The sequence below is a fragment of the Drosophila melanogaster genome, chromosome 2L, assembly GCF_000001215.4.
Source record: "Drosophila melanogaster chromosome 2L".
Lineage (NCBI taxonomy): Eukaryota > Metazoa > Arthropoda > Insecta > Diptera > Drosophilidae > Drosophila > Drosophila melanogaster.
The window spans coordinates 7,056,210-7,067,516 of record NT_033779.5 but is presented as its reverse complement, the minus strand read 5'-3'; the positions used below and the strand labels follow the sequence as shown (position 1 = coordinate 7,067,516).

Genomic DNA, 11,307 nt, shown 5'->3' with positions numbered 1-11,307 from the left:
TCTCTTCGTTCCTTTTTCGTTACAAAAATAACGAGTTTTTTTGCAATAGCAATAAGAATAGTTGTCCAAAACTGGAATGTCATATCTCGTTGAATTCGTAACTTAATTCCCTATCCATATGTGTTGAAACCTGAAAGATCCAAGAGGCTTCAATTTTTTGCAAATTTTGATGAGGGTACCCCTTATCAAAAATGCGAAATTTTGTAAAAATTTTATTTTTGGAAAATCAAAAAACTAGTGATAGGGATAGTTAGGTATGTTTATTAGCAGTACAAAACAGTCTTTATTTTCGCTGTGCCACCTTTTTGGCCAAGTTATGGAGAAATCAGCGATTGGAAATATACGATTTTTGACAAAATTTCTTTTCGTTCCTTTTTGGTTACAAAAATAACGAGTTTTTTTGCAATAGCAATAAGAATAGTTGTCCAAAACTGGAATGTCATATCTCGTTGAATTCGTAACTTAATTCCCTATCCATATGTGTTGAAACCTGAAAGATCCAAGAGGCTTCAATTTTTTGCAAATTTTGATGAGGGTACCCCTTATCAAAAATGCGAAATTTTGTAAAAATTTTATTTTTGGAAAATCAAAAAACTAGTGATAGGGATAGTTAGGTATGTTTATTAGCAGTACAAAACAGTATTTATTTTCACTGTACCACCTTTTTTGGCCAAGTTATGGAGAAATCAGCGATTGGAAATATACGATTTTTGACAAAATTTCTTTTCGTTCCTTTTTGGTTACAAAAATAACGAGTTTTTTTGCAATAGCAATAAGAATAGTTGTCCAAAACTGGAATGTCATATCTCGTTGAATTCGTAACTTAATTCCCTATCCATATGTGTTGAAACCTGAAAGATCCAAGAGGCTTCAATTTTTTGCAAATTTTGATGAGGGTACCCCTTATCAAAAATGCGAAATTTTGTAAAAATTTTATTTTTGGAAAATCAAAAAACTAGTGATAGGGATAGTTAGGTATGTTTATTAGCAGTACAAAACAGTATTTATTTTCACTGTACCACCTTTTTTGGCCAAGTTATGGAGAAATCAGCGATTGGAAATATACGATTTTTGGCAAAATTTCTTTTCGTTCCTTTTTGGTTACAAAAATAACGAGTTTTTTGCAATAGCAATAAGAATAGTTGTCCAAAACTGGAATGTCATATCTCGTTGAGTTCGTAACTTAATTCCCTATCCATATGTGTTGAAACCTGAAAGATCCAAGAGGCTTCAATTTTTTGCAAATTTTGATGAGGGTACCCCTTATCAAAAATGCGAAATTTTGTAAAAATTTTATTTTTGGAAAATCAAAAAACTAGTGATAGGGATAGTTAGGTATGTTTATTAGCAGTACAAAACAGTCTTTATTTTCGCTGTGCCACCTTTTTTGGCCAAGTTTTGGAGAAAACCCCGTACGGGCATATCAGATTTTTAGCATCATCTTTTGCAGCGCTGGAGGAAGCCAGAGTTTTCACTCACCAATAAAAAATGTAACTTAGTAACTTTAGCCAGATTTTCCGTTACTTTTTAAGTTTGCGCTGAACAAATGCAGTATTTTCTAGCTGCCGGGAAAGAAAACCGGATAAAAAAACCCGAGAATCTGCTGTAGGACTATAGGTGTGAAAACCACATAAATTCTGAGTTAGTATTTTAGTGGTTTTTTGGGGCTAGCAAGCTTTGGTCACATCAATCTGATCCCTTAGCGGCGTTCCATTCAAAAACTGCCATTAAAAATTAAAACTCTGGATTGAATGGCGTTATCAGTCGAAATTGAAAGGGTAATGGACCAGGGCAACTGCCTGATGCCCGACATCAATATCTGCCAAAGCGACTTGGCCAATCCCACCGAGCCCATTGTCACCAAGATCATGGTGCACTATCTGCGGAGTTTCGGCTTTCGCCTGGAGCCGCCCTATAAGATTGGCACCGAACTCGGTCACTCGTCGCGGGAGGCGCGCGTCTTTCTTATCCGAGTGTGCCGCCAAGTGGAGCGCATCGTCCAGATCAGCTTTCCCAACAAGACGTACACCTATATGGACATAATTAAACCAGGTGAGCCGGCAGCCGGTCTTACAATAAGCAATTATTATTAAACAATTCTTTGGCTATTAGCTGTTAAAAAAACGCTCGCCACGCTGAGCTACCTTTTCAACCATCTGGCCTACTACAAGGTGTTCAAAAAGAAGGTGCTGGGACCTGTAGAGGAGGCCATTAAGCTAAAGGATTCGCTGACCGCCGAGGTGAAGGCCAAAAGTCAACAGCTGGAGCAATGCAGCCAGAAGACGAAGGATTGCGAAGTGGCCATAAACAAACTCAAGAAAGATTTGCAGGATACTCAAGCAAAGCTTCTACCTTTGAAGAAGTCCTGTAGCGAGCATGAAAACACTCTGGAACTCATTGAGCAGCAGCAGGGTGAGCTGGACAAACGCATCGGTCACTGGGAACAGCTAGTGGTGGAGGACAGTCAAGTGACAGAGCTGCGAGAGTAAGTGCTGTCGGGCAAGCCTAGATTCTGTGCTTATTTTAATGTCAAACATTGTAGGAAAATTAAGAGCGCATCGTCGCATGTCGAGAGCTGCAAGACGGAGCTGGCCAGTAAAAAACAGGTGACGAATGAACATCGCCGGATGATCGAAAACAGTCAACATATAGCCACCGCTTTGGAGAAGGCCACGGCTGTGCTTTCGCTGTGCAAGGTGGATGATTACAAAGAGAGCTTCAAGCAGCTGGAGGCAGTGGAAAAGCAGTTGCCCACCTGTAAAGTTAATTATCAGAAGCTCCTTCAGGATGCAGAGGCCAAGAAGCAGGAACTCGCTCTTTGTGCACATCGGTACGAGGAAAGAAACCAGGAAAACGATGCCGAGAATCACAAGGTGCAAAATGAACTCAAAAAGCTGCAGGTCGATGTTGAGGATCGCAAGAAACGTCTGGAGGATCTGAATAATCACTTGATCGAGCTAGACCAGCAAAATTTGGAGCAAGATCAGCTATATGCCATATTAAATGAGCAAATCCATGAGGTTCTCGGACAAAACTGGCAGATGAATTCCACTTAATATACTGATTTTATTCTATTAATGCAAAACAGCTCAGCTCGTTTTTATGGTTAGGACTGAACAAAGGGGTCGGTGCCGGTTTACGTTTCCATTTTCTTGCTCTCCAAATGGGCCTTCAACTGCTGGCTGAAGTCGTCCTCCACGTTGTCGTCGTCCCAGTTGTCCTCCCACACATTTAGCTCTTCCTCGTCGTCGCCAACGCGGAAATCTACAATGAAAGTGATTAGAAACTGCCGATGTACCACCACATTATTGCGTCCAACCTTCGGCGGGAAACTCTTCGAACTCGTCGTCCTCCTCCAGGAGACCCAAGTCTTCGCTCTTGTTGTTGGTCTCCTCCTTCTCTTTCTCCTTTTCCTTATCTGGGGCAGACATTTTGTGTGCTTTTATTAATTCCAACGGCGATAAAACAATGTTTTTGACGCTATTCGCGTTTTTTGTTGCTAAATGATGCCAGTCACTTTTAATTGTGTGACCGCAGCTGTACCGTCGAAATATACCCAAGTGAACAGGAAAAAATACTTTCAAAATACCGTTGGCACCCGACAGTGATGTCAAATCTAACTTTATAGCTAGAAAAAAAGGCTAAAGAATTAATTAAGAATATTACAAACAAATGTTGGCAGATATTTGGCAACTTGACACAGCCGTTAATAATTCTAATATATTTCTCCTTTTCTAGTAAAAGAATTAAGTAATTAGGCTTTTCACCCGACTAAATTGTGAGTTGAATTCAAACGCAAGCTATTACAATCCCGAAAAAGTTGAAGCACTTTAAAAATGAAGTTCATTTAAGATCTCAAGTTTCTCAGGTTTGTTGTAGACTTTAAAATTGGCTTTATATGCATTTAATGATTTGTATAACATTTTTACGGCTGGCTATTTAGTTTTCAAGCTAAAGGGATTATTGAGCATTTGGGTTTTAAGCTACATTTAATTTAACTGTTGCTGCTGGTTGGCTATTTTAAACAATTAGATCAAAAATGTACCATATGTTAACATTAATAAATATATATGTTATATGCGTATAGTTTTTCATATTGTTTCCGTTCTTGAATTGCTGCCTTTTGATTTATTGCATAGCGAACTTTAAGTTTTGTCTATTTTTGGGCTGGTTTTCGTGCTGTCCGAAATGTAGTAAAAATAAAACATATTTCACAATTTGTATTCTTCCATTTAGTTGACTTAATGGTAAAAATTTTGTATGCCAAAATATATACTCCTTTGTTGCATCGTTAGTTTCGGTTTCTAGAGTTCACAATTTTAACTCTAGTTCAACATTTAACATTTAGTTGTTGCGGTCTGCAAATCTACATAATTAAATAGTTTGTTTGATTTCGTTTGTGTTTACATTTAGTCTGCTAATGTTATATACGAGGAATAAAACACCTTATATTTGATTAGTAATATTGTTGATCAGTATTGTGTGTGGTTTTGGGCTCTCCACTTCGCTCCTTCTCCGTCATTTTTTAAACATTATTATTCATCACAGATGCTCTACGCACAAATCAAATTAAATTCAATGCAATTATTATCATCGTTTAACAATTTGTTACAAGCTCCGATTTTCCGTAATTGCTGTAGCTAAATGGGGCGACAAGTTGGATGGGACACATATCCGTGGGATCGGGACATACATTCATTCATCTGGATTATCCCTGAACAAGAGCCTGTCCTGCTGCTGCCAGCCCACTTAAGTAGTGGTGATCGTTTACAGTGTGTGGAGAGTGGTTAATTCTATTTAGTTTATAAGATAATATGAAAGCTTTTCTAGAAAAAGTGTTGTATCACATATAGAGGAAGTGTTAAATATGTATTCATTTGTTTAGCATTCGGTTTTGCCAACTGTTTTGTTGCTTCAAGTCAACAGTTCGTAACAAGGATTTGCGTTCTTAAATATTAGAGGATATATATGTAAATAGAGTTAAATTAATCAGCTTAGCCTCAATAAAATGCTTTAAAGTAAATACATAAATACGAGCAGTCCGTCTATCCATTTGGACTTCAATTCGGTTATTGTTCAAAAAACATTTTTCAAGATTTTTGCCTCAAGGTGTGATCAAATCAAACACAGAACCTATATTTCTCATTCGTTTTCGAAGAAAAGCACCAATTAAGTTACGCTTAAACACAATAAAAAAAAAAGATTTTAAGCTTGCTTGAGGGGAAAACACATAGTTGTAGCAATAAATACATAGGGGATAAAGTATAACAGCTAAAAATACATCATAAATACTTAGCATAGCTTAGCGTTTCGTGTGCTTGTTTGTTTGTTTGCTGGGACATGTCTGTGTGTTATGTGTTTCACATTTTAAATTTCTTTTTAAAACGCTAGGCGTTCTATAACGGCTTAATTTCTGTTTCGTCTCACGCTTACGAACTACATAAATACACATCGAACATCAAAAATATGATAGCTTATATAATATATGCATGGTTACTTAGGTGGTTCGAATTTTCTGCTGATGAAATAGTTATAAGATGCAATTTTCAATTTCGAGACAATTTAAATTTGTAAAAGTAGTAGTATATTTAAAAATATAAGTTATTGAAGTGCATTTTGACTTCATTGTGCTCAGGGGACAGATTTCCAGCGTGGCTCTAGTGTTTTTAACGAAATTTGCTGAAAAACTATACAGTTTACTCTACTTTATATTAGCACAAAAAAAAATCGAACCACCTTAGCTTGCACATACGATTAATAAGAGTTTTCCAATACGTAATATACAACAATGAGAATTACTCGCGACGCGTTCTTTTTGGGCGTGATGCGGCTATAGAATCTCCTCCTAGGGACGATGATGCCAAGGACGCTCCACCGGTGACTGCCGACCCACTGCCACCTCCGCCACCGACTCCGCTCAGGACACTGTCGCCGGAACTGGAAGAGATTGCAGTGATGGTGGCTGAAATTGTGGCCGAATGTTTCTCCACACCGCGAACCTTTCGAGAGGCCACCGACTGGGCGGTGACTTGGAGGGAAATAGCGTGGGTGTTCAGCTTTTCGGCCAGCAGCAAATCCTTCAGGCCCTTCATTTTTTGGCTGTACAAGGTGATGACTGGCCGCTTGAGCATTATCTCGAAGGGATCGTAGTCGTCGCTTGTCTCCTCTTTTTTAGCTTCTTTGTGCTGTGGTTTTCCCAGTTGGTCATTTATTTGAACTTGGGATTGTGCTTGGCCAGCATTGTTGGCCTCACTAGAAACGGGCAACTGGACAGAGGTGCCGCTGCCATTGCTTGTGGTTGTTGCGTTAGTTGTGGTCGCTGCGGCCTCCTTTTTGTCCGCATTGTGGTTGTTGTTGTTGTTATTGCTGTTGCTGTTATTGTTGTTGTTGTGGAGTTCTGGATTATCGGATTCGCCGCCAGAAGGCTGTTGCTTCTGATCGGCGAACGGCTGACCGCCGCCCTGGAGCAGGAAATCCGGATTGAGAATCTTCTCGCCACAGGCAGCAGTTAAATCGGCCAAGGTAGTCGGCAGCTCCGAGTTCTTGGATTTCTGGCAAATATAATAATAATAATAATATGAATAACTTGTAACGAGCACGAAACCCACAATCGTAGTAGGCTGTGACCCTGTTTTCTTTCTTCGGGGAATTCCATTTAGAATGTACCTCAGTCAACACAGAATCGGTAAGAATAGCTGAACTTTAAAAGTAGACTTAACTATAAATTAAAATTTTTGTTTCCTTTTAAGACCTGTACTCCTTACCCAAGTTAATATAACTGGAGTCAACAGACTTACATAAAGTACCATGGCACTTTCCGCAACGAAGGACACTAGTCCATGGACCAACATGGTGAAGAGGGTAACAGCGAGCAAATACGATGTAGTCTCGGTCAAGACGCTGCTGATGTTTATCAACAGCAAACTGGATTGCGAATTGCGAGGCTTTGAGGATCTGAAAACAGGAGCAGTATATTGCCAACTGATGCACAGACTCTTTCCCAATTCGATACAAATTCATAAGGTCAAGTTTTATACGAACGACATCAGCGACTTTCAGTTAAATTTCCGGTTACTAAACAATTGCTTTCAAAAACTAAGAGTAACCGTTTATATGCCAGTGCATGAGTTAACTCTGGGACACAATCAAGTGGTCTTCTGCAATTGGATATACAAGTTCTATGAAGCAAACGACAAGGGGAACGAATACGATGCCAGAAAGGTGAGAAAAGGCTCGCCAATCGGTTTAGACAATAGTTATAAGGTAGCCTCCATCTCAACTGGCAGCACCTGTTCAGTGCATAAATGCCAGTCGATGGTCTTTAATTATGCAAAAAAGCCCGTCCGATTCGAGAGGCAAAACAGCCTCGATGCTCTATCATTCAGACCGGGCATCTTTAAGAGTATTCGTAGGGAGAAGCCAACCGAACAGGCGAATCCAGAACCACAGCAGACAAAGAATATCAAAAAGTCCTCACAATTCCTTGCCGAGAGCAAGCACGTTTCTCTGCCATCGGATAGCGAAGATGAGTTGGAACTTAAAGCCCAAAAACGTTATTTGCAAGATCAGTTTGTGAAAAAGCTCAATAGCAGTAAGAATGATGAGAAGACTGGCACAGACGCAACGTCAAAAATCTCGGAAATTCCAAGACCAAATCCAGAAAACGAGCAACTAAACACTGTATGCGAAAAGTATGAGCAGGAAACGAGTGATCTGCGATCCAATCTTAATTTGATCGACAAACTAGAATTACAGCTACAAAACTTACAGATTGATAAGGAAAAGCTGACCAACAAGTTGTCACGCGTGGAGTCAATATTAAACAAACACGATTTAAATCCAGAAAAAGCTGTTCTAAAATTAAGAAAATTGCTATTGAACCAAGCACAAACGGCAAGAGTGCATCCGCGTAAAGCGGATACACTTATTGATGAAGATGAATTAACCAAGAAAGAAGAATTCAAGTCTTGCACGGAATTTTCTCGTCAGGAAGACGTTAAGTTGACGCCAACTCAAATAAAAAATCAAAAATCAAATACTAGGTGTTCGCAAACTAAGGTCAGAAAGAGCCTAAAGGTTTGATGCAAATGTTGCGTCCAATTTAGAATCCACGGAATATACAAACTACGTGAATGTAGGCATCTAAAGAAGAATTACTCCATCGGATACGATTTTGATTTTCATACATAACACCTTATGAAAAAAAAATGTCTGCAAAATTTCGTTCCAAATGAATTTCAAGAATTATATATTTTCTATTTTCAACTGGACTGAAGTGTTAAATAAAATTTATAATGTGAAGTAATGAGTATGCTTACCTCCTCCTTTGTGGCCATCCTATTGTTATTGCCTTCCATTGCCTCTGATCCTGCAGCTTCCTTCGACTCCTTAGCTTCCTTTGCTTCCTGTTCCGCCCTCGCCAGTTCCGCCTTCGCCTGCTCCGCCTCCAGATCCTCGGGCAACTTGATGACCACCTGGGACCTAATGTCGTAATCGAACTTGGTGATATTATTCACCAGTGGTTTGGCCCAACCAATGTGTAGAATGGGAGTCAAGCTATCCTCCTCCCATTGGCAGATGCCGTCGTAGAATCGCAGCAAATTGGCGAAAACCTCAGAATCTCGTAGAATACTTCTCGCCGAATGACCAGAACTTTCTGTTTTCATCACGTACGGTATGAGCTCGTTGGCAATGTCCAATAGCTCCTTGTAGATCTCCTCGTCATCACGACACTGATACGTATACAAACGAATAACGTCCGCCGCATTTGCCCATGCGGCAAAGGCGTCGCGGTATTTGAGCAATCGATTGTAGTAGTTCCCCTGGTAGGTATACGGATATACGTGATGGTTCCGATAGTGGGTCCTCGCCGACTCTATAGCCTCGCGATATAACTGCTCGCAACTGATGCTGGGATGCGTGCGATGAATCTCCTCCAGCTCGCCTAGGGTGCCCAGGGCCATCGGATAGCGTTTGAGGTGGCCCAAATCGTAGAGTAGCCACAGCAACTGCTGTTGAAGCTCTGCCACCTCCACGCAGTCACTGTTCGAGGTCAATGAAATATTCAGAGCGGCACAGATGGCCGCCACTTCCATGCCACGCTCGCAAACCACCGCCAGGCCACCTAAATGAAAGGAAAGGTATGTTAGACAATGCAAGCAAGTGGCACGCCCGCACAGATTCAAGCTTACCCAAGTAGAGCCAGGATCCGGATTCGATCCCGGGACGAATATCCTGCCCCCGCTTATCCTCGCTTCCTTTGCCGTGCCATGTCACTTCGATTGTTTCCACGCGCTTTTGGCCAAATACCACCCAGGCATGATCCTCGGAGATGGCCAGTCGCACGTCCTTGTAGCCAAGCAACTGGCAACCCGCCACCACAGCCAGAGCAACGCCGAAGCAGTCCAACTTGTTGCCGGACAGATAGCTGTAGAGGTTTTGCAAGTGAGCCCGATCCTTGTAGCTGCTGCGGATCAGCGAGTTCCAGATCACATCCGACACCTTCTTGATCACCTCGCGGGTGGCTTGGCGGTGGGGCTTGGGCTTCTCGACCACCGACAGGATCGTCTGGAACTTCTTATACAGCCCGGCGATCAGTTCGTGGGTAACAACTGGAAACGGGACGCTGTTGCCCATGATGATGTCATTTCCACCTGCAATTATAAGTGAACAAGTTGCTAATAGTTTTTAATTCTGAAGTAAACCAGCAAAGAGGAGGCAGAAACTTTTCCAATTTGTATGCAATCGCTTCCGTTTTAACTGGTCACCCTTTGCTAATTGGTTAACGGTGAATGCGAGCGGTAAAAGGTAAAATGAAGTGATAAACGGCGTGCAGTACACACCTGTCGTCGCCTGACTAATGTCACCTGCTGCGACTGCGGCCGCGGCGGCTTGAGCGGCCTGCGCAGCAGCCTCTCCCGTCGTCAAAGACAGCTCGATGTATCCAACGACAATGGAGAGCAGGGTGAGATCAGGCTCGATTCCAGAGGTTAGAGCGCGACGGAACAGATTGATAACATCGGCCGTGGACTTTAGGGGGAACAGGCTGGCATCGATGACGCCGTTCAGCGCCATAGGACTTGCGCTAGCGCTTCTGGTAATCGTGGACATGGTTGCAGGCAGGGGTTCTTCTGATTGCCAAATGATTTAATGGAATAATTGCCCCTTCACTGCAAATAGAATATCAAATTCGTGTACACTCCTTTGTATACTTGTGATCTATTTCCTTTTAAATCTTTTCTAATCGCCCAAAAGAGTAATCATTAAGCTTTAATGATGTTTCCTGATTTGGAGCTGCGGGGAAAATAAGGTAATGTGTTAAAAAAAAAATTGAAGGAACCGTTCGAGTGAACAAACTCACCCGAGTGACAGGATATCCTGGCCTTTTCCACCTGTTCGTGCCGTGTTTCGCTTTTGGGAGCTCCTTATTATCCTGCCGTGGGCCTGGTACTTTCGCCTGGACTTGCCCGATGCCAAATGCTGCGTTTTTGTTGCTGCTGTTTGTACAGCCAGCCACTTTGTGGCTGCAACATTGGCAACAAGTTGACAAACAACTTTTTGTCGTTGTCGCACCTTCTTCTCGGCCCTTTTCCGCTTATTTATTTTCTCCTTTTCTTCGCTTTGTACTTTAAGAGCAGGATTTTTGTTGCTGCTTCACTTGCACTTCTCATTTGCAGCAGCAGCAGTAACAGCAACAACAACAGCAACGGCCAAACAACTGGTTTTCTGCATGGGCGCTACTGTGTGTGTTTGCATGTGTGTGTGCGTGTGCAGCATGCATGTGCATGTGCACTGGAAAATATGTATATATCCTGTGGCCCTGCGTCCTTCGTCCGATTCCACGTCATCAATTAATCGGCCCACGGGGACAGGTGAATTTCTCGCACATTTCTCTCACTCGCTTTTGTTGTTGCCGATTTTCGGCTGCGCGTTTTGTTTTTGTTTTCTTGTTTTTTTTTCTCTCGTCAACCCTCCACCCACCGTTCACTGATTTTCCACTTGACACGCAGTTGCTTTTTGCCGCCCGAATCGACCGATTATCTCATCGCGCCGTATGCCAATTGATTCGCGCATTATCTGTGCCGTAATTTCGGCACCAATTGGGCGGTTTTATTGCGCGACAGACCAGGTGAAAACCAGGTGAAATTCCGACGAAATATTGCGTTGTGTTTACTTCGCTGCGTGCCAGTGTGTCCACACCCAGCACGTGCCGAAATGGCTGGCAGTGTTGCAAAGCATCGCACTTGGCTGCATGCAGCTAGGTTTGGTATTTTCGAAAAGTTAAATCTAGTTTGGCGGGTTTTTTGA

The 11,307-nt window shown here is 41.9% G+C and overlaps 4 protein-coding genes across 7 annotated transcripts; 2 read left to right on the top strand and 2 right to left on the bottom strand.

The window, feature by feature from the left end:
* The first annotated feature begins 1,679 nt into the window (after positions 1–1,679).
* Positions 1,680–3,086, top strand: Nuf2. The gene is made up of 3 exons (NM_135252.4): positions 1,680–2,052; positions 2,113–2,485; positions 2,543–3,086. Exons 1-3 carry the CDS (start codon positions 1,752–1,754, stop codon positions 3,054–3,056), a joined length of 1,188 nt encoding a protein of 395 aa, NP_609096.2. The 5' UTR covers positions 1,680–1,751; the 3' UTR covers positions 3,057–3,086.
* On the bottom strand, positions 3,050–3,531 carry Sem1 (Suppressor of exocyst mutations 1). The gene is made up of 2 exons (NM_144298.4): positions 3,320–3,531; positions 3,050–3,264 (listed from the first exon to the last, which is right to left on the bottom strand). The coding sequence occupies exons 1-2, from the start codon at positions 3,429–3,431 to the stop codon at positions 3,137–3,139; spliced, it is 240 nt and encodes a 79-aa protein (NP_652555.1). The 5' UTR covers positions 3,432–3,531; the 3' UTR covers positions 3,050–3,136.
* A 399-nt stretch (positions 3,532–3,930) lies between these two features.
* Positions 3,931–11,216, bottom strand: Mnn1 (Menin 1). Of its 3 annotated transcripts, none has more exons than NM_001042877.2 (5): positions 10,361–11,216; positions 9,843–10,293; positions 9,192–9,653; positions 8,319–9,124; positions 3,931–6,551 (listed from the first exon to the last, which is right to left on the bottom strand). In NM_001042877.2, exons 2-5 carry the CDS (start codon positions 10,108–10,110, stop codon positions 5,796–5,798), a joined length of 2,292 nt encoding a protein of 763 aa, NP_001036342.1. In that variant the 5' UTR covers positions 10,111–10,293; positions 10,361–11,216; the 3' UTR covers positions 3,931–5,795. The 3 variants fall into 3 exon arrangements, with proteins under 3 accessions (NP_001036342.1, NP_523498.2, NP_723252.2); NM_078774.4 differs by having other exon boundaries at positions 4,852–6,551; NM_164739.3 differs by lacking the exon at positions 3,931–6,551 and having other exon boundaries at positions 8,223–9,124; positions 9,843–10,169; positions 10,981–11,216.
* Positions 6,666–8,303, top strand: Mst27D (Male specific transcript 27D). Of its 2 annotated transcripts, none has more exons than NM_001298776.1 (2): positions 6,666–6,685; positions 6,750–8,303. In NM_001298776.1, exon 2 carries the CDS (start codon positions 6,808–6,810, stop codon positions 8,080–8,082), a length of 1,275 nt encoding a protein of 424 aa, NP_001285705.1. In that variant the 5' UTR covers positions 6,666–6,685; positions 6,750–6,807; the 3' UTR covers positions 8,083–8,303. The 2 variants fall into 2 exon arrangements, with proteins under 2 accessions (NP_001285705.1, NP_723253.2); NM_164740.2 differs by having other exon boundaries at positions 6,750–8,199.
* Positions 11,217–11,307: the final 91 nt, after the last annotated feature.